Consider the following 23,187-nt stretch of genomic DNA (forward strand, 5'->3'; position numbering starts at 1 on the left):
ATATACATCCATGTCCTTGGGGCCTTAAAGAAAGCAACTGTGTTTAGAGAAAAAAAAGAGACTTAAGAACAATTGATAACCTCTATTTCTTCCTAAATCTTGTATAAGTTTCAAAATGGATGTGTATGCTAAGCCATCGGTGAATGTATCTGCTGACAGGATGTATATTGGCTTTTCCAGCATTGAGCCTGTATCCATATGGTTTCCTTACTCTGGCAGAAGAAACAGGGCTTTATTGTGGCCAGATTAGGGGTATTGAAGGGAGAAAAAGTTAATTTTAGTTTTCTTACTTGGGGGAACCCCCATTTCACTGTGTTCTATGAATGGATCTGTTTCCCCAATTCATTAGAAATATCTCTACTGAAACTTTAGGTTATCTACAATGGAAGAATGCAAGGAAGAACAGCTAGATTATGAGTAAGTAATCATGAATATGAGGGCTCCATCCGGGGATCAAGACATGAATCAGTTCTGATACTGATACCTTCATTTGTCCTTTACTCTCCCTTTCCATCCTTGTTCCATCCATCCATCTTCACTACACCCTTCCCAAGCACTTCATTCCTTAATTTAGAGAACTATTATAACTTTCCCATCCAAACCAGTTCTCCCAAGATAGGACTTTGTTTTCCAAGATCATGCTTCATTCCTACTCAAAACAGAAGTCCCTGAGCCTTCCTACTCTATTCCCACTTAAATAATTCAAAAACAAACAACAAATCAATTTACATAAAAGAAAAGTTTATTGAAAGCCTCCCATGTGCCAGGGACACTTTCTAGACTATTCCAAAGTTACCATTATCTCATTCAAATTTATTTTTAAAAAGATGTTTATTATTCTGTACTTGGAGCAAATCTGCATTTGCTCAATGGAATGGTTCTCGTGGTAGAATCTCACACATTCTGGTAGACAAGTGGAAGAGAAGTGGAGGTAGGAGAAGGGGGAAAGACTGAGCCCTAGCATGCTGGTGGAAATCTCATTTGTCTCTGCATAAATCCAGGCCCAAACTTAAGTGATGAACCAGGTGCCTAGATAAAAATACTTAATAAAAGTATATTGCACGAGCAGGCTTTGTGAACAATTTAAGAAAAGGTTGCCAAGGGAAACAATTCTCTCCAGTATAACAGCCTATTTACGGAAGCAAAGCTTCTCATTAAACCAGAGTGGAGGTGCACTATTATCTTGAGCATTTAGGGGTGGAAAGCCTAGAAAAGCTGTCCCTTGAGAATTATTGAAACAAATTGTAAAGCATGATTTAAGAAATATAATTTCTCAAGAGTGAAAAATATGCTCCCAGAAAAAGCGAAATTGATGAACTACATATCTTCTATATATTCCCTTTGGTCCAATGATTATTGATCTTAAAAATAACGGGCCCTTGCTCATTTGGGGGCTGAGTCTATAGGTCAGAGAAAATGGAAATCTTAAGATTGGCCCAGTCAAAGAGGAATATTATCAGTTTGAACATGGACCTTGAAAAGGATATGCAGAGAATAGATGAAGCAAATCAAGAACTTCTTCTCCAAATCCAAGAGAAAGAAAGTGAGATTCAAAGGTGAGTATTAGAGTTTCATGCAGGAAGTTTTCCCTCCAAAAAAAGCAAGTGGAGAAGAAGAGATAAAAATAAACTTTCCTGCTTGCTCCAGGGACATGTATCTTGTGAAACAAGCATTTCTCTGTGGCTGGAACACTGAAACATAGCAAGCGTCAATGGATTACTCCAGAGTTGGATAATATTTACCAAAGTTGAGAGAACATTGGGGTGTTTGGCCTGGGAATCAGTCAGATCTTACTCTTTAGTCTTTGGAATTCATTCCAATTCTATGAATCCAGTAAAAAAGGGTTTCCAACTTATATATCATCATTGAAGTTCCCTTACAACCGGTGTCTGTGTTTTATCAGTTCTGAAACTGCCAATCATGGGTCCTGACAGAGCGTGCTTGTGTCATCCAGGCTGGAAAATGAGGTCACCCAAATAAGAGATGCTGTAGAAGATGAGGAATGGGAGAAAGAAAACTGTGCTACCATGGAAAGGGAAAAAGCCTTGCAGGAGGTGGAGGAAGAAACAGCCAGACTTGTAAGTGGGAAGCTAGGAAACACCATTCAATAGATTTTATTCTTCAGCCTGTCCTTCATCGACTGTCAGCTGAGCTGGTTTCCCCTTTTTACATATGATGAATTATCAACTCAAAAAGCATGACAGAATATATTCATGCATGGAAGGGAATGTGTGGGAGGCAGGGTTTCTTTGGTAATGGTGAATATTGGGAAGCCCCACATATCTATATCCCTGGTGAGCTGGTGCATACTTCACCTTTGTTTGATCTCAGGATCTACTTACAGTATGCAAGTAAGATGGAGTTACTGCAGGAAAACATTACTGGGGTGAAATGAACAATAGTCAGCTAAATAATAATAGACAGAGATGTACTGATGCAGACTTATGCCTCTGTTTTCTCACCCCAGGAAAGAAAGAATGAGACTCTGGTCCACAGTATAACGGAACTTCAAAGAAAGGTAGGGTGGATCTCTGTGCTCCCAGTATCCCCACAGCATCCCCATTCACCAAGAAGGCAAGGGAGGGAAAGTGATCATGAAGGAACCCATGTGTCAAAGAGGCCTAAGCTTGGAGTAGAAACCACCTCTGACCCACTTCCCAAGACCAAAGCTCATGACCTAAATGCCATAGATGTTCTCCGCAAGCATGAGGGGAAAGGAGTGAACGAGGTATTTAGTAATCCCATGGGTTCTTCATTTTATCACAAGAAAATGAATTCCAGCAGACATCTTGCCCATGTGACTAACTGGGACCTTTATGGTTAGAGGTTAATTTTACTTCCAATAGAGAGTTTAAAACACATACAACTAACTTAATCCCCAAAGAGGTGCTCTTATTTCTCCACCTATTTCCTCCACCTCAACCCTTCTTCAGATTGCAAGGGGCTTCCTAGACTTACCCTGCTCTCTAACTCAGGTCTGCAGCCCTGAGCAGCCCAACATGAATCAGGGGCTCCAGGAAGTCCTCTTGCTTTGAGTGGTCACTAGCTCTGGTGAACAACATAATGCGGGAAGTAGATAGAGGTAGAGTAAAGGTGTGTCCACAGGTCACCAGGTATTTCACAAGGGACCATCTCCTGGTGGCTTTCATCAAACCAAAGTGACTGATCTACACCCACCAAAGGGTGTATTTGTTTTCTTTTATCGAACGTATGCTTTTATTTGAGATATATTTCTCATTCAAAACTATAGCTTACCAGGAAATCACGAAAGAAAAACAAGCATGAAGAAGGTGACCAGGATGAAACTCCAGAAGACTCAAAGGTAAATGAAAAAGAAATGCTGAATGGGTTTGGGCTGACCAGAAAATATGCTGACAAGTTGGAAACAGTTGTCAAAATTTTGATAAATTCTTTGTATTTTTTGTTCATATACAGCTTAAGCATGAGCCACTGAGTGCCAATTTCTCCTCCTTTGCCTTAGTAAAGAATCTCTGAAGCCAGAATTTTTGTTCTTTCTTCTATTAGGAAGAAGAGAGCACCCCTCCTTATATACATATATATGTGTCTATACATAGACACACACTCGTACACACCACACTCACTCTCTCTCTCTCTCTCTCTCTCTCTCTCTCTCTCTCTCTCACACACACACACACACATTACACTTGAGGCAGCTGTAGTCCCTCATTTAAATCCTAGCTCCAGCATTTAATTTGGTGTATGAAGTTGGGCAATTTAATCACTTCCTCCCAATCTCAATTTGAGAATTACATGAGATTGTGTATATAATATATTCTTTCCTTTTTGGATAACCGAACTCTTACAAGTCACACAATTTTAAAGCTGTTTAAAAACAAGGCTGAGGTGTGTATATGAATTCATAGGGGCAAAACTAGGATTTGTAAATCGACTGAGTGCTGTTATTGTTTCCAGCCCAAAAAAGGATTTATTCAATTAGTCACTCAAGTATTTAATAACCTCTACTTCCTAATCATACAACAGACAATGCTTAATATTTCTCTAATTGTGTTCCAGAGCTAAGAGCCTGGGACCAACCACAACCCATCTGATCAAAAAACAAGAATTAAAGACTGTTTTTAATTCAGAAAGCAAATAAAATTAAGCAAGCAGATAAAATTATTTCTTGACCCTTTCTCCAGAATTACATCTCTGTCCTTATCTGATTTCTCTTTACCTTCTAAAGCCCACAATTCAGAGTGTGTACGAAGCCTCTGAAGAAATGTATACACTGAAAATAGAAGCAGAAAATGCGAGTATATAGTATTATTCCCCTACCTCTTTCTGGCCAATTTAGTATTGGTGGTCACAAAAGCAACAAGTCTGAAGTCACCAAGTAGGTTTGCTGGGCTGTGTTCATCCAGGAAACATATCTGGGAAGAAAGAAATCAGAGTCTGAGAATGCATCAGGAAGAAATTGGCGTTTGGACTAGAAAGGGTTGGGAACACTTTTAGGGCTTAATGGGCCACCATTAAGGCTCACTAGAAAGAGGCTATAAGGGAGATGGGAATGACAGCCCCACCAGCACTCCAGATATCCCAGAATCATCTGGATCTGACAAACAGCCCCTCCACACAACCTCTCAGGCTTTCCACCACCCTAAGGATAGAGCTACTTTCAGCCCCTTGACCCCTCTCTGACCTCTCTCAGTTTCTCTAAGCCTTGGACTCCCAGTTGCAGGGCCCAGCTCTTTCCCATCTCACGACCTTTGCACACTGCTGTGCTCTCTCCCTGATTACACCCTGTTACCCCTCCATCTGCAAACGTGTGTCCTCAGGGAGTCCCCCGACCCCCAGGCTCTATTCCCACTATAGCCCCAGAATCATCGGGAATAATGGGATGGACTACATGTCCCTGGAGGGAACCTCAAATAGGATTGTGTGCTTTCTAGGACCTCCTCTAAAGGCTTGGATCCTTGTTGAAAGGAGATCCAACCCCTGGCTGATTGTGTTTGCTATATGACCGCCACTGTCAGGAGACAAATTTTCTTCCAAGGTCCTTGATTTTGCTCAGAACAGGTTTTTTCTGGAGGTAATCCCCAGCCAGAACCCAGCCATGTCATGTTAGGTCTTCCTGTACTGACTATGTCAGCCAAGCTTAGCTGACAAATGATAAAGTCCTCAGCCTTTGTCACAGCCACCCTCACTATTTTGCTAGCAGCACTCAGCCCAGTCCTAAGGAGTTCTAGTGTTTTATTAGCCCTTTGAAGCATCTATTCTGTAAATTCCCAGGTGGTAAATGCATGAAATCTCTAAATGCATGAAATATATAGCAGCAACTCTTTTGCTTCTGTTCCTCTGCTGTTGATCAGTTCAGCAGCTTCCTGGGATCCTGCTTCAACCCCTGTAATTCACATCACTGGCTTGAAACTATAGTTTATGAAAATCTGGCTGATGGACCCCAGACATAATTGTTGGAATGGGAGATGGGGATGGATGTCAAATAATGGCATCCAGGTGAAAGTAGAGCTGAAAAGAGAAGGAGGGATGGTACATCTGCTCAACCTCCAATACATATCCTCAATGCACACATCCTCTCGGTTACTGTTACTACTACCCTTCTGTTACAAGCTACCATAACCTGGATGACTGAGGTCACCTCATAACTCATCCCCCAGCTTCTATACTTACCCCTACCTACAAAATCCATTTTCCATGAACAGAAAAAAAAAAACTATTTTTTAAAAAATCACAAATTAGATTGCATCCTTACATTTCAAGCCCTCTCCTAGTTTCCCACTGCAATTGGAATAAAGCACCAAACTTTCTAGAAGCTACATGGTCCTATACAACCCATCCCTTCACCTACATACCACACCCCTCGACTTCATAGATACCAAATTTACGTTACTTCCTGCTCTTGGCTTTTACAATGACCTCCCCGTGTAACATATTTCTTCCAAATCTCCATTTGGCTGATATTTACTATTTAGATTTCAACTCAAGAGAAGGTTTTCCCATGCCCTTCTCACATCATCCTCTCACACCATCACTTCCTCTTGTCACATTGATCTGGTTTTATTTCCTTCATGGCAAAGGCCATTGCCTGATTAACCTCTCTGTTCTGCCTCCCAGCTAGAAAGTCAGTTCTGTGAGGGAGGAGAGCCATCTTCCCTGCTCCCCACCAGAACCTCAGCACTACCCTCCCCTGCCCACTTCACATTAGCTTGATTAGTGTTTGATACAAAATAGTCTTTAACTGAATATGTAAGAAAGTATAAGAAGGAAGAAGAAAGAGAGAGAGAAAGGAGTAAGTAAAAGCCTTGGATTCTGACTAGCTATATAAAGGTGAAAGAATGAGCAAAGTTTTCAAGACTAATATTATCTCCAAGAGAAATAGCTAAGTAAGAGAAAGAAGCTAAGAATTGAAGTTCAAGAATGAAGATAGCACCAGATAAATACTAGATGTAGAAGAGTATGTTCACCAAGCAGCCGCAAAGAGCATTGGATGTTTAACTCCTCTATCAAACAGACATCTGAAATTATGGTCTTATGCTCTTCAGCAGCCTGTGAGTGCAGCTATAAGATAACATGCTATTCCTATACAGTTTTCACCTTGCTAAGTTAGCCATCTTCTTTCCTTTCTACAGGTTACATTACAACAGCTGGAAGCTTCCTGTGCAGACCAAGAAAAGGAGCTGGTCAAGGTAACCTTAGGGACTTCAGTGTTCCTTCTCCCCAAGAAGGGAAGCTTGATCCTCAGTCAGATAATCTAATGCATTCCTCAAATGATTGACATAATCAGGTTCTAGACTTAGGACCATCATGGGGCTAGAAGGTAGTAAGAGAAGGAAGATGGCTACAATCCTCTAGGTTACCTTCACTTTAACATGTTTTGCAAGATACAGTCTATCATCTGCATCTTCTACAAATTAGTATCTCTAACTTCTCCAAGATAACTCCTATTTGGACAGTAAGTTATGGTTTATTTATCCTCAAAAAAGTGAAATTAATTCATATTACAGGAAAAAAGACATCTAGAACATTTTGGTCCATACTCCTGTTCCTACAACAATATATTGAGTGAAATCTCAGACCAAATTCTGGTTTCCCAGGTAATGGAAGATTATGCATTTGTGGCCCGGCTCTGTGAAGATCAAGCCCTCTGCATAAAGGTACAGCTTCTTGAGAAAGGGAAAGCAGAGGGTTTGTTTAGGCACAAAATGGAATGGAACCAGGCTGCCCTAAGAATGCTATTTAGAAGAATTTTAACTCTTCAAGACAGTACTGAAAGGGACTTTGAGGTCATCAACACCCTACTACTAATGTCACTCTATTGTCCCCCAACTCCTGGTAATCACCATCCTGCTCTCCCCATGTCTGTGTTGTTAGAGTAACAAGGAACACTTCTGCTATTTCTGATCCCAGTCACCCCTGAGAACCTACCCAGTGGACAGAGACTAACAAGGGAGCAGGAGGAGAGGTGGTTGGGGCCTCTGAAGGCAGAGCAAGTAGCACAGGAATACCTACCATCCATGCTATGACTTAAAAATATAAGTGCTGTATGCTTTGAAAAGACACAAAGCATCTTAAGTGTAGTAACTGTGGTATCCTTTATTTCTCTTTGAAGAAATACCAAGAAACTTTGAGGAAAATAGAAGAAGAACTAGAGACTCGATTCCTTGAGAGAGAAGTGTGAGCTTTGGCAAACAAAGGAACATCCTGGTTTAGTGGTAACTCCATCTCAGCCTGAGTCAGAGCAAACACCCTCAGCCCAGTTCCCATCTGGAATTGAATGAGCCTGATGCCACTTCTTTCCCCTCTGTTAGTGATCTGGTAGAGCTCTGCTAGACCACAGCAGCTTTAAAATTCCAGTCTTGAAAGACTGCAGAAACACATCTCCCACCATGCTTTTATTGCATTATCACATTATTATTTGGGCTTATGTTATGAGCATAAATATGCATTTTAAAAAGTGTTAGTGGCCTGGAACCTTGACAAGTAGGATATTCCCTCAAATATACCAAACCCAACTACATGGGATAGGTGTGAAACTCATCTCTAGACAAACTACAGTTACCAAATTATGAAACTCAGAACTGTACACTGTATTGATCATTACAAGTCAAAAATGATTAAGAAAAGTCTCCCCCCAAAAAAATATTTCCTAAGTTTTCAAGAGTAACAAATGGCATGAAACCAAAACCAAAAATCTCACCTCTATTTCTTGACCTTTTTTTGGAAGTTAAATCTTAACTCAGTCATAAATTATTTCTATTTATCAAATATTTGGGGATCTTTCAATCAAGAGCAGGAGACCAAAACTACCTAAACCCTCTTAATAGGACAAGTACAAACTGGGACCTGGAAGCCAGGTCCTAGGACTTGGAGTTCTTCCCTACTAAAGACACCTTCAAATCTCTCTAGATCCTTGTTGATTAAGGGGCCACTAACAACATGTGACTGCTAAGTACCTGAGAGATGTCTAGTGTGACTGAGTCTGAATTTTTATTTAATTAAGGTACACAGTCAAAAGTAGCCAGTGGCTACAATATTGGCAGAGCAGATTTGGAATATAAAGCTGTTTTTCAATACTCACTCTATAGTATGGATATTTGAATACCTTATTCAATCCCTTTCTTGGTTCTTTTCCCTCTAGATCAAAAGTCTTAAGCATGGACTCTGTGAGAAAAGATTGTAACAGTCAAAACAATGAGGTAAGCACCCATTCCCTCTTCAGCTCCTCTTGGTATCATTGCCTTTTAAAGGGGTTTCCAAAAGTAAGCCACCAAACACGTACATTTTCTGAGAATAACCAACCATAATTCTAAAGCATCCCAATGCTAAATACACGAACAATATGCTAAAAAAAAAAAACTATGCTGTTCTCTCTTACAGTCATGCAAATGATAGAGTCTCCAAAAACTAGACAAAACTTAAGAGAATGGAAGCCAAAAGGAACATTAATAGAAAGGAGGCCAATAAATGCTACATATAATGATAGAGCTCTTATCCTTTGATCCTAACAGGGTCCCAAGTCTTTTATAGCACAGAGTACTAGGCATTCATCATCATCTAACCAAAAATTTGCCTGTCTATTAAAACACATAAAGTTATTGCTTCTTTATGGTACCACTTGAGTGTGCCATGTTTAACATCATGTTTAACATCATGAAGTCACCAGCTCACGTGGAAAGGCCTGAAGGAGGTAATATTCCCAGATGTAGAACACCAGTCCTTATGGACTGTTTGATGTCTCATAGCAGCAAGCACACAGGGTTAAAAGATAAACTTTCATTGGACTCTTATTTTATAATTTATTGACTTCAAAGCCAAAGTTGGCAATTGCCAATATTTTTGTGTAGTCAAGATAAATGGTAATTTCAGAAAAAATCACTCATCTCTAACTTAAAAGAAAATATCAACCATTGGCCATTGTTCTGAAACCCTCCAGATGCTCGGAAAATGTTAGACCATCTCCATGATGACCATAGTCCCCCCTATTCTGGTCCCCAAGCTTGAACATTCCACTCAGCAAATGAGACTCTTGAAATTAACTGAACCCAACTTCCTAGAACCAAGCTTAGCATGCTCCACCATATATACCCATGTCTCATCAAAGTATTCCTTCTAACTAGCTATCGAGAAAAGTAGAGCTGTCTTCACCAGGCGTATCAGAGCCACACGATGGTTCAGTAACTAGAGACATTAGAGCAACTTGATAGAGGGGCTGGCTATCTGAGCAACTACCAAATACCTCATAGTCTTATCAAGCTCTAGGTCTCTACTTGTAGTTCAGAAAGTTTATTTCTAATTCCAATTCTGGGAGCTTCATTTCCACAGCCCTAAAATGTTATCATAATTTCTCTTTTTTTTTTTAAAGAGAGAGAGAGAGAGAATTTTTTTAATATTTATTTCTTAGTTCTCGGAGGACACAACATCTTTGTTTGTATGTGGTGCTGAGGATGGAACCCGGGCCGCACGCATGCCAGGCAAGCGTGCTACCGCTTGAGCCACATCCCCAGCCCAATTTCTCTTCTTTTTGATCTCACAAGTTAATTAAAAGGACAATGAAATAACTGAGAAAATACCTTGGATGAGAGATGCCACAGATATCCAGAATATATCCTCATTTTTAGATTTTATAGCTTTTAAAACATATCTTAGAATATGCTTGTTTGCTTGTTATGGCCTATAATCCTCTCTAGGACCACAGGCTAAGTAGAAAGTAGACTTGTAGAGTTTTGAGAACCAACAAGGCGGAGTCCAATGGCCCAGTTTCCAGACCTGGCCCAGCTACTTGCTAATTATATGATCTTGTACTTTACCTTTGTGTGCCTCCATTTATTTATGGCAGTATCTAAAATGATAATGAAAATAATAATACATAAAAGACTTTTCATCTTTGAAGATTACATGTCCTTATACATATGACAAGAATTTATAAAATGTTTTCTAAATTAAGTTTTAATTGATGGCTCACTGAATTTCATTTGAAAGTGATAACTTCCAAAATTTGCTTAGTTATCAATGTCCTTTCTTCTTTTTTTCCAGTACAATTCTATCCGAAAAAGAGCAGCTTTGTTCAGTAAAAGGTAAGCAAAATATCTTCAAGTAAGAGATTTTCCTGGAAAACTAGGAGCTCCAGTAGCCACCCTGGCAGAGAGCAAACCTGGACAAGGAGACCCTTGTAAACAGAGAGAGTCAAGTTAGCAAATCAGAATCATTGCCTACATTTCTCAGTTCTAATATTGAGTCCCTTATCCAAAAGCAATGAACAATCTCAACTTCCCAAATTAGAAACCAACAGCCTACTAGTAACGAGGAACAAGAACCTGTTCCCCTGAAGGAGAGACAGCCAATCTCAGATTTACTCCCTCCAACAATTTGAGTTAGCTTGAGGCATGTGGTTTCCCAGTGGCATCAGTAGATTAGAAATGGGGAGAGAAAATAACTGTGAAAAGAGCACCGAATAGTACCCAGCACATAATCATCGCTCAAAAAATACTTGTTAAACAGAATAAGAACAAGATTAAAACACCTGAGTGGATATCGGTCCTGAGGGAATCACTATAATAGCAAAGTAAAATTGGTATTCAAGAAGCCCCTACATTTTTGAGAAAAGGTTAAATCGTGTTCAATATTTGCTATAAAGAAGACATACAGAAACATATTCAAAGAGGTATGAAATATGATTTAGAGTTCCATCAAAATGGTTAACATAAAATTATTGGTGCTTAAAGGTCAGCTCCAATTGTCTGGAAATTTGCTTAAGGCAGATACCCCTTCATATCAGATAAGTAAAATACTACATATTCCAATATGCCTACATACAACATTTTGAAACAGCCAGCAGGTTTCTGCACACTCCCCCTCCCAGAACTCCTATATGTCCTCATATTTATACTGTAACACCAGAGCCCAGCATGGAATCTCCTAGGATAAGGCTTGTCTGCCTTTAAGAGAGTTGGCGTCCTAAAGGGAACCCAACCAAAGATATCCCGGAAGTGTAATTCATCACATCAAACTACAAACATCTCTTCTTTTGTTCTGCCCCTACATCTTGTAGGGAATTTATATATTGTGTAGTAACTCAAGAGACGAAGCTAGGTTATTCCTAGGACTTTCCCTGAGAATGTAATCCCAGAACCTCCTCCTAGGCATTGAATTCAGTTTCAGCAAGCATGGTTTGGACTTCTGATTTTAATTCTGAACAAAATGCTGTATTAGTATGAATTTGGGCCCATCACCAAGATCAACCACAAAAAGACAGAAAGTTGGTGGGAAGAGGTTGTTTTGACAGGTGAGTGGAGGTGGGTAGTAAATTTGTCTGGGGTAGAAGGCAGCTTAACATAACTGGGTAAAGATAATATAGGAAAAGAAATGGTAGAGATTTGCTCATGTGAATTTTTTTTAAAACTGCAAGGGTTAAGTAATTCATCAGTTAAAAAGGAAATCAAGACTCCATACAGAAGTTTATAGAAATTTATTAATAAATTTTAATTATAAACTTTATTTATAAAATTTAATTTATAAAATTCATTAAGAATTTTTAATTACAAACTGAATGAAATAAGAAATAAGAATTATCATGGATAGAAAACCTTACATCATAAAAACATCAATTGTCTCCAAATGATTCACAGATTCAATTCAATTCCAATCAAATTCCCCAAAAGGTTTTTCAGAGAATTAAATAAAATGATCCCAAATATACTATATATGGAAGAGTAAAGGATCAAGAATAACCTGGATAATTTTAAAGACCATGGGCTGGAGAACGTTCCCTATTAGGACTTACTACGAAACTGTAGTAATTACAAGAGTGTGATGTTGGCACAGGAATTGGAAAATTGACCGGTAGAATAGAATAAGGTCTCAGAAACAGTGCACACAGAGCACTTTGTCATGTGACCATGAGTATGTCAGTAAGAACAGCAGGGGGGAGGAAGTGTCATGTGAGGAAAAATCTAGATGGATCACTATATACAACATATACAAAAGGCAAGTCCAGATGTGTTAAGACTTAAATGTCAAAACAAACAAAAATCTTTAGAACTCTATTATGTATCTCTTGCTGTACAATGAATTATCCCCAAAACTTAGTGGTTTCAAATAACAAACATTTATTATTGCATGGTTTCTGTGGGCTAGGGATCTGTGATCTGCTTAGCTAAGTGGGTCTAGCTCAGGTATGCCATAAGGTTACAGTTAAGATGTTGATCAAAGTTGCAGACATTTGAAGGCTTGGCTGGGGCTGGAGGTTCTACCTCCAAGGTAATTTAATCATATATTTGGTGAGTTTTTCAGAGTAGTTGGCAGGAGGCCTCTCTTCCTCCCCCACATGGACCTCTCCAGGGGGCTGCTTGAGGATCCTCACAGCTGGCTTCCTCTGAAGAGTAAGGAGGAAGCTGTGCTGTGTAGGCCAGAAAGCCACACACTCATTCTCTCTGTATTCTGGTGTTTTTTTTGTTTGTTTGTTTGTTTTTTGTTGTTGTTGTTGTTGTTGTTTTTAGAATTAGGTCATTAAATCCTGTCCACACTCTAACGGAGAGGTATCTCTTGAAGGGAAGGGCAATAAAGAAGGTGTAGAAAGAGTTTAAAATATATATATTTTTTAAACTACCCAGACTTTTAATAGAAAATGTAAATATCTTTCCAGCCTTGGGGTAGAAAATTATTTTGTAAACAGGTCAGAGAAAGCATTGATTCTAGTTAAAGATTGACAAACCCTATTAAAGGAAAAACTTTGGTTCTTTAATACTTTGGAGCAAGTTATAGTTATAAAGTTGGGGTAACATAAAGCATTACACACAATGAAAATGGATTGATGGAGAACATATAAAGAACTCCTACAAATCAATAAGAAAAGCCCCAACTATCTAGTAGATAAATGAGCTAAGGAAACACACAAGATCTATAAACCTATGAAGAGATGTCCAGCATCATCGCTCATCATCAAGGAAATACAAACTGAGACCAAATAAGATATTGCTTTACACCCATGTGATGAGCAAAATTTTTAAAATCTGATAATAGTAAGTGTTGAAGAGCATGCAGCTCCCAGAAATACATAAATACATACCTTGCTGATGGAGCATAATTTGATGCAACTATTTTGGAAAACAATTTGCCAAAACAAGAAAAACAATAATACAAATAAGGGACCAAGATTATTTTAGATAGTGATAAAATGCTACCAAGAAAATAAAACACAGTGAATAACAACCACCACCAGTGGGCAGGTGTCTAGGCAGGGTTGCCAGGAAAGAAGCTGACAATTGATGAGAGACATGGGGATATCAAGAAGCAGCCAGACAAGCACTCAGGTAGGACTTCTAATCTGTTCCAAGTCTTCTAGCCCCCTGGTTAACAGTTCCTTGGCTTTCTCTTTTCAGGGTTTTTCGTTATCTCTTTTTTACCACCCTGTTTTTCATCAGACTGCTGGGATACGTGCTCTTTCATTTAAGTTTTATAAATCCAGATCTCCTTGTCAACCTACTGCCCAAACTACTGAACAGGGGTGTCTTGTGGAAGTTGAGATGTTTCCTCTTTCCATCTCTCACGCTTGAGACAGAGGACATGTTACCTCACTGATCCCAAGAGGCATGCTTGGACAATGGAGGGCAAGTGGAATGCGCCTACAGAAGGGAGGTGGCGGAACGTGTGCAGGGAAGAAGTTTTCCTTAGGTTTTTCCTTTGAGGTTTGCCTATCTAATCAACTTCCTTCTCTCTCAGTATCATTTTCCTAAGATTAACCTTGCCCAGTAAAATGCTCTCTGAACAGATTTCTGTGGCTATATGGATGAGCTGAATAGTTCTTGATAGTAAACAAACCTGGCCATCTTTTGGAATTCTGCAGATGCTAAAGCAAAGTTAGAGTTGATCAGTTAATTCCAGTAAATCTCAAAAATCTGGAGATTAAGTCCCTGAAGCACAGAAGATTGCTCACTGCTTATACTGGAACTCTCAGGTTATAAGGGATTTTTAGCTTAAGCCAGTTTACACACACACACACACACACACACACACACATATATATATATATATATATATATATATATATATATATATAAAACAATAAAAACAAAAATTTATCCAGCAAGGCTGGATACAGAAGCCTCAAAACAATGTCATCAGGGCTTCATCTTGTTCTCTCTGGATGGGAAGCCTCCTTTTAGTGACAAGAATAGCCTAAATTGCATACTACCTGATTAGAATCTTAGCAGAATAAAATAGTCTTTTTCCAGTAGCTCCAGCAGTAAAGTCCAGAAAGAACACACACTGACCTATCTGGAGTCAATTGTCTATCCCTGTTCCACAATAAATGTGGCCAAGAGGATGGGAGTTCTGATTGATTAAGGATGAATCAGTGTCCAACTCCTTGTTAAGGGAAAGGGAGAGGCAAAGGGGGAGGAAAGAGATAAGGATCAGCCCCACCTGAATTATATGAAATGTGTTTCCCACAGTGAAAGAGGCTCTGTTCCCAGAGAAAGGGAAAGGAATGCTGAAGTCATTAAAGTCTAGTGATTAAATGAACTCTTAAAGCTGTAGCTCTCTTTATATGTCTTTCTACCAGCAAAAGTTACAACTTCTCAAGGTCATAGAATAAGCTACTGAAAAACTACTGCAAAGAGCTCAGTATAATGATGATGTAATTAATCAGGTCTCTAGAGCTATAGTAAACAAGGATTCTAAAAATAAATAGTATATGACTATACAAACTGATTCACAAACTCAAGGTAACATATTTGTCCATACTTTCTATTTTTCCAATAAAAATCACTGAAGTACCCATGTCTTATTAAGAGGACGTATTCAAACTTCCTCTTGAAGTTCTCCCTCCCCTGTAAATTGTCAAGACAGCTTGGAGATCCATAGGCAAGAGGGGGGGGGGGGTCATCCTGGCTTCCACACAGGCCCTGAAGGAACTTAAGATGCCTCCGTGTACTGCTATTGCTTGTTGAAGCCACACGGTGTCACTGTTGAAAAGTGAACCTATACAAGGCAATCAAATAATTTATCATACAAATAGAGACACACTTGATAATAGAAAGAAACCAGGACAAAAGAAGTCAGAACTGTTGTACAAAAACTTATATGCATTCCTATATCCTGCTCACCCTGTGTGTCTTGTAGAGTTAGGTGGGCAGGTGCATGGCCCCCTGTGGTGTTGAACACAGCCAAGGGTGTACCATGCTCAGGAGCCACTGCCAGGCTCCAGGTTTATCTCCCCTTCCATGCAAACAATCAGCCCTGAGCTCCAGGGGCAAGTTTCTGGAATCGAGATGGATTCCAGTTCCTGCTTGCCGCTCCCTAGGAAGACTTTCAGTGTGGGAGTCAGGCTGCCTTCTGGAGATAACCCCACCCTGGAGGTCAGAAGTCTTTTCTCCTAAAGACAGCCTTCAAAAAAACAAAGGGCTAATGAGCCCTCCATGGAAGGCTCCAGGGTACACAACAGTTCTTCCAGGCATTTCCCACTCTTCTGAAATTTAGTGTAGTAAAAGGCAGCTTTAGAGCTGCCATTTATTTCTATGGTCAAATGTGGGTCTCCTCAGCTGTTATCACCTGGCCTATGTAGGCAACATCTCTACATCTAAATTTCACAATAATTATTGCTCAGAATGAAGAGTTGATGTTGACTATGATTGGAGGAGAGAAGGGAAAGAACCTTTGTTAAATCCTTACTACTTTGTAATGTTGGAGAAATAAGACAGGAAGACCTATTATCTGCCCTTGAGAAGATAAGAAGGAGACATAGGTATATCGCATGCATTCATGATGAGTCCCATAATAGGAAAATGGAGGAGGGAGTAATTCCCTGTGATAATGTCCAAAAGCGGGGACATCATATTCATTGGTTATCCTAGATTGAGTGGGAAATGACAGGTCATGTGCTCAATAAGCTGACCACGTGTCAACAAAGCCATTCTTTAATGAAGAACAAAAGCACCTTCAATTTTTGATGTTTAAAATGGAAGCAACCAGCTAGAAGTTATCAAAAAAATTGATCAACTTTATCTGTTATACTGAGTGGAACTGTCAAATTCTTTAGATCTCCAGGGTTATGGGGAAACCAAATACTCTTGTCCTGAAATAATTACAGTGATACACAAACTCTCCTATGCTGACAATACTAATAATAACTCTGAGTTACTTGTCCATCCCCTCAGTGGGAATATCCAACTCCATGTAAAGGACTTGAGGGTTTCCAATGAAGGTTTGTGTTCTATACACCACTTATGTCTTCCTGCACTGAGTGGCAGCTGAATTCTAGGACTCCATGAAAACTGGTACTCTTCCCACTGAGTGGCCAAAGCTGCATTAAAGTGAACTTCACTCTTGGCAGAAGGGAAAAAATCGTGGCAAACTCCCACTTTCCAGCATCCCGCCATGTGATAGAGCAAGAAAACAACACCCTGTAAACTCATGGATTTAAAACTTGGAATCATAAAAGAAAAAGCGCTTTCACACATTGTAGTTTTAGAATCATTTATTTTAAGAAAACATCTAAAAATTTTTTTTCCTTTCATGAATATTTCATCATCACTATATTTTTTCTGCTGTCTCTAAGAGGAATGATGCTGAAAAACCAATTCCGAACTTGTTGTAAAGGATTCAAATACCTGATGCCAATTTGAATCTAAAGAATTGCCCCTTCTGTGATTTACAGTAAAGGTAAATGCTGATGGCATTCTGGGGTCAGATCCAGAATCCAGTAGCTGAGGGTGAGAATAAGAAGCAGAGACGTCTGTTCAGAAGTCAGAGAAGCCAGCAAATTATTTTCACCATATTGTTACTATAGAAAGAGATTCTGTGGTGTTTTTGATGGTTTATGAAAAGAAAAAGAGAGATAATGGTAGGTTTATTCCTTGCCAGTGTAAACTTTTGACAATGGACTAATATTTTATGTGCCTTTATTTCATCATAGCTAATAGTGGGACTTCCTTAAAGTGGCTTGAAATTTTCAATTAGATATACTCAGAAACAGTGTTTTTTTAAAAGGTAAAGTTTTAAAGGTAAGGTAATGGTTAAAATTACTGTTTCAAAATTCTTTCTGGTGTTAGTAAACTAACACCAGGTTCTACCGTGTTTGCAGCGGAAACTAGGAAGGAAACATTCAGATGTCGCATGGAGTCAGTCTGCCTAGAAACAGCATAGGGGAGTTAAAGTGCTGTTGGGTGGATGGATGGCTGCTTCTGCAGAATCACTACAGCTGAGAGTAGCTGTGGTGCCTGCAGATGGCTTTCCAATCAGTGTCTCCATCAATACAATAGAACACCTTGCTTTGGCTCCTGGAGGTAGGCGCTCCCTTGATTTGACTTAGACTGCATGTTTCCCTGATGAGCAGTAGAGGGCACTGTCCCGTGTCACAGGGTGATCTCAGAAGCCTTCACATTTAGGAATTATATCACTGCTACATGAGGACCAGGTGGACCAGCAAACAGGTCCCATTTTTCCAGTTTGTATGCTAGAACAAGATTTGAAGATCAAGAGTATAGACAATAAAGTAAGTATCCAAGATTTGTCACTACCTACAATTATAATCTGCCTAAAATCCTCAGAATATGTGTTCTGAATAGGATTTTTTTAACTTCATTTATTTATTTTTTATGTGGTGCCGAGCATCAAACCCAGTGCCTCACACATGCTAAGCAAGCACTCTATCCCTGAGCTGCAAACCCAGCCCTGAATAGGATTTCTTTATACCATCTGTTTTCTTAAACCTGTGCCCACCTTGAAGTATGACTCCACCCTCTGATAAATACCAAAAATAGATCTCACCCCAACAATGCTACATTTATTATGGCAGATAAATGGTAAGATTAATGCAGCAAGAAAGATGCAGATTGCTCATCACATGCCCCAACTGCATCAAATTCTCCCTTGGTCATGCTTGTTTTCCGAATTCCTCTCTCCTCTTTAATGAAATCTACTTTCCTCCTCTTCCACATAACCTAAAAAATAAATTACTGCCCAAAGCACTCACCTCTCCCTCTCAGATTATATTTTTCACTCAGTAAAACCAGTTTGGGGTTTAACTGTGAGTTCATTGGCCACGTACTTAAGGGTGTTTCAGTGGACCAAGAATGCATGGCATGAGTTTGCCAAGACACCAAACCCCTTAAAACAGACATGATGTGAATGACTGTAACTTCCACTTTTGGAACCGTTATATGCCATGCACTTTTTAAAGTGTTTCATGTGCATTGTTGTATCAAACATGATCTTCCAAGGTAGATGTCATTATACCCAGTTTACAAATAGGAAGCCAGTTTCTGAGAGTCAATAACATAACTAAGGTTCTGGGCTAAAAGAACCAAGGCCCACGCCTGTCTTTGACTCTAAAGCTTGGCTTGTGAAACTTCTGTTGCTTCTGACAGCAAATGTTGATCAGATGAAGGGCCAAGGAAAGAGTGGGACATTATCCAGGATAGGGAAATATTCATCCACCTGCAAACAGGAAAATCCCAGCCTTGGCTACATATACAAACAAATTAGGAGCCGGGGAGACTGTCAGACAAATCAACTTGGAGAATTGGCAGGGAATTTAGATTCCTTGTATGGTACTTTCTAAAGATCACAATAAGGAGCTTGTGACAGAACCAGGGTGAAATCAGGCCTCCTGTTCAGTGCCCTACCTATTAAACCAGAATGTCTCAATGCTATACAGTGGGGCATTGAGAGGCAGTACATGGAGATTTTTTTTTTCCTGCAATTGTTGTTTAAAACCAAAATCGACTTGCCACCCTCTTATGTATTCTGAGGCAGAAGACATAAGCTTTACCTCTGGGGATAGAAACCTCCATATTTCTCTCCTTGCTTCTGTAGGAACAAATTGGGACAGGGGAGAAAAGGCACTTGGAATACATGAAACTTTTCTAGCATAGCACATTAATAAATCTTGAGTTATGCAGAGTGTGAATGGGGATGGTGGCAGGTGCCCGAGCTGAAATGTTCTTCATAATAATAAAACAGAAAAAAAAAATGTTGCCACTTCTGGAAGCCAGAGAAGCAGCAGGAGAAAAGGCCGAGTGGGATGGCAAAACACTGAAATCCAGGTTAGTGGAAACAGACAAGGGACTTTCAGAGGACCAGAAGCTAATGTTCAATTTTAGAATGTTTTCTAAATGTCACTGCAATGTGTACATCTACACAGTTGCTCCAGTAAAATCTATCATACTATTTGCCTCTACAAGTTGCCTTTTTACTATGATTATGTTTCCCTCTAAAACCCAAAAGTTGAAGACTAACTGGTAAGGAGTTAGTACCCTTCTAAAAGAGGCTTTGGAGGGTATTCATCCCTTTTGGCCCCTCTGCTCTTGTGTGTCCTTCACATGAGGACTCAGCCAAAGCACCATCTTGAAAACAGCTGCCCTAACCAGACACTGAACCTGTGGGTGGCTTGATTTTAGACTTCCCAATCTCCAGAATTGTAAGAAATAAAATTCTGCAGTTCAAAAAGTATACAGTCAAAGGTGTCAGGAACAAATTGAGACACTCTTACAAGTGAATTTTGGGAGGCAGAAAGAGGTTATATCTCAAGTTGAAGTCAATGCTGGATCATAGATATAGAAACAGGCATAAGTTATAGAATGAAGTAAGTAGGAGAGAAAGTGTGAAGAAACCCTCAGGAAAGAACAAAACAGTATGTGGGATGGGGGAATGAGACAAGGCAATCTTAGCTAGTGTTGAAGAATGTTAGCTCCTGCTAACACTTAGATAATAGGAGAATCTTCTACATCATTCTCTTCTTTCCTGTTAATTTTCTTAAAACGGAAAAAGTTCTCTCTCAATTTCCCCCTACACAGGAGGCAAACCACATGGAAGCTTATGGAGTAATTCTACCAGCTTTGAATTGTCAGGTTGTAGACAAAGGTAATATTAATTTTTCTTCTAAAGTTACAATGATTTTTCTTAAGTAATATTATTGGACTCCATGTTCTGTCAAATAAAAAGAAGATTTAAATGCAAATGAACCAAAACTATTATTTGTAGGTGTCTTCTTTCAACCAAATTAAGATAAGTTTCTATTAGACTTCTAGCATTTTATTTGATTCAGCCTCTCATTCCAGCTGCTTGGGAATCTTTGGGGTCTTAAATCGGCACATACCATATCAGCTGGCCCACCCAGCTTCCTGTCACACTGAAGTTCAACAAATACCTTCTACAGAGGAGAGCTCCATTAGGTGTCTCTAAAAACTCTCTCCAGATTATCATCAGCCCATTTTAGCTCCCACCCAAAGAAATTTCAATATGAAATTTTAGATATATTAAGGGTGGGCCATGAGGCCCACTTACATATTCTCCTAACTCTTCATAGCTCATCAAAGAGAGGAAATGTTACTATCTTGATTTGTTTTTGACTCCCCTAGATTTTTTTAGTCAAGATCCCTGTTATAAGTGCTAGTAAGATCTTTTCCCTTTAGGGTTAGGGAAACATTAAGTCAGGAAGAGCAGTATGTTAGGTGCTGAATGGTTCTAGATCTTCATAAGCCACAGCTTTCTCTGTACCCCCACCTATTACAGCCCACTCCCAATACCCACACACCCATCAGCTTGGAAAGAACAAGTCCTGCAAAATCCCTCTCCAGGGATTTTGGCGCCAGCTACATAGGTGAGGCCTCGACTTTCTCCCCTTTGCCAATCACTTGCTGCTAGATAAGCCACAGCTGATACAGTATCTCTATATTGGTCTCCTCTTTCCTCTTCATTCTGACTTTAAGAGTCGGGGAAAAAAAAAAAAAAAAAAAAAAAAACCTCCTAACTTTCCCACTCCACAGGAGATGAACTATGTGGTTTGGTAAAATTCTTTTGCACCCTCAACCAGATTTTATTTCTCTTCCTTCCCTCTGATTCAGCCCATATCCCTTGGGTAATAAAGGTCAGAAATGTGCTTTAGGAACAGGCTCTGGCATTTCTCACAGTGTCTAAATTGGTAATCTCCATTTGAGAGCCCAGAGGCTAATCCCAAACCATCGTTCTTAATTTTCAGCATGTCTTGTCATAAAGCTGTCTGTTAGCATCTTCCTGCAGTTCAGTCAGTCATTTTTTGGAAACACAAGATCAACGGGAACCCAGCAGTACAGTGCACTGCTGCAAAAATTATTTTTATCACTAGGCTGTTCCGCAGTGACTCACAAAAGATAGAAGAGACAGAAAAGAAGATACCCAAATCAGGTTTGCAGAGGCAGATAACAAGGCTGTTATGCAATCTGAAGAAGAGCCATACCCACTTCCTCCACATGGTGGTGATAGCCCCCAAAAAATACCCTTCTCAGGATCCCAAGGATAAGCAATTCCACTTCAATGGCAAAGCTGGGCAACATGAACAAGACAGCATTCCTCTGGGGGGACATTCGTTCTGCAAATAAGTACCCCAATAGGTGGATTTGTCCCCATCCCTACCCCACTCCCAAGGGGAAATAAAAAGAACCAAATTACTATTCTTTTGAATTCACCCTGGGAGGAGAATGACTCAAGCCTGGTAGTTGGATGTGTGCAGTCCTGGCACAAACATTATGCCTGAGAGGGAGCTGTGTGGCTCAGAGGCAGGCTGTTAAAAGTATCCTACAACTCTTCATCGGGTTATAAGCATTGATGGGCATCAAAGGATGGGCACACAGGCATTTCCCTGGCACAACTGAGTGAAGAATCAGATTCAATACAGATGCCTTTCAAAGAGCAGAGAAATCGTCTGTTTAGGGCTTCTAAACCCCAAGAATATGCTCTCAAATTGTCATGTGACCAAGATTCATCAACTGCTGCTTCTTTTTGTGGACTCGAAATCTTTCATTTAAGTGTTTTTAAAGCTCAGGGCCATCTCATTAAGAATGCTAAGGCAACAGAGAAGAGGCCAAAGGGAACCAACTACCACGTGTATAAACAACTTTTTAAAAAACATGGTACCTGTCAACATCAAAAAGTACTCTCAACTTCAGAAAAGGAGAACCAGCTAAAGTTCTCCAGTGGTTTTCTGTGTTGGTCCTTATCTGATGCTAGTAAGAGTCATAACCGTGAGTGAGATAAGAAAGACCAACCAGATCTGATAGTTTGGTGACAATTGTGACCCACAGATAGCTCAAGGCAGCTCTCACCAGAACACCCAAAAATACCCCTTTGGCCTACCAGGGAATCTTAACCCTTTTGTATGATTAAAACCCCCAACTTTAGAATATTGCTAATATTCCTAATATTCTACAACCTCAACCTAAAAGTACATAATTAGAAGGTGGTACCCAAGCACAAGTTCCCATTTGAATGAGTGAACTCATTAGATTAGCTAATTTACTCTCAGAATAGCAAGAATATGGCATATGGGACAACTGACTGTCAGCAAAGGCCTAATAGCTTGGGATTCACAAGTTCTGGGACCAAGCAATAACTTGGGGCATAAGCAAGGATGAGTCTGGAAGGATTTTTCTATTTGTCACAGATCATACAGCAAAATGATGGCTCACAGGCCCAATTAGACTAACAGATGCATTGTGTTTGGCTCACATGGTATTTTTTGTTTGTCTTAATTTTGAATCTGTTGCAAGTATTTACCGTTCTGGAGATGTCATCTAAAAGTCTAAGTCTGGACTTGCTCTTTAAAGAATGAAAAGTGTTTGTTACCATTGGACAGAATCCTTGTGTGACAAAAATTGCCCAAAATAGGGAAATAACAACCTGCAACTGAGTACAAGGCCATTTGTTCACAATAGTGCCAATCGCCCCTAATGCGTC

General features: G+C 39.7%; 1 protein-coding gene across 1 annotated transcript; it reads left to right on the forward strand.

The window, feature by feature from the left end:
- Positions 1 to 382: 382 nt before the first annotated feature.
- On the forward strand, positions 383 to 14,055 carry Tmco5a (transmembrane and coiled-coil domains 5A). Its single transcript, XM_046460779.1, has 11 exons — positions 383 to 417; positions 1,407 to 1,556; positions 1,955 to 2,078; positions 2,468 to 2,518; positions 3,251 to 3,322; positions 6,609 to 6,665; positions 7,074 to 7,133; positions 7,589 to 7,653; positions 8,618 to 8,675; positions 10,513 to 10,553; positions 13,857 to 14,055. Exons 1-11 carry the CDS (start codon positions 383 to 385, stop codon positions 14,053 to 14,055), a joined length of 912 nt encoding a protein of 303 aa, XP_046316735.1.
- Positions 14,056 to 23,187: the final 9,132 nt, after the last annotated feature.

Source organism: Marmota monax, unplaced genomic scaffold (genome assembly GCF_021218885.2).
Source record: "Marmota monax isolate L192 unplaced genomic scaffold, Marmota_monax_Labrador192_F-V1.1 WCK01_AAM20220418_F8-fsc00001, whole genome shotgun sequence".
Taxonomy (NCBI): Eukaryota; Metazoa; Chordata; class Mammalia; order Rodentia; family Sciuridae; genus Marmota; species Marmota monax.

What these genes read in the sequence shown, in the direction of transcription:
- Tmco5a (XM_046460779.1), top strand. Translation starts at nt 383, where the DNA reads ATGGAAGAATGCAAGGAAGAACAGCTAGATTATGA. An exon ending in GAAGAACAGCTAGATTATGA is followed by an intron (nt 418 to 1,406) that starts GTAAGTAATCAT and finishes CTGAGTCTATAG; the next exon opens with GTCAGAGAAAATGGAAATCT. An exon ending in AAGAAAAGGAGCTGGTCAAG is followed by an intron (nt 6,666 to 7,073) that starts GTAACCTTAGGG and finishes CTGGTTTCCCAG; the next exon opens with GTAATGGAAGATTATGCATT.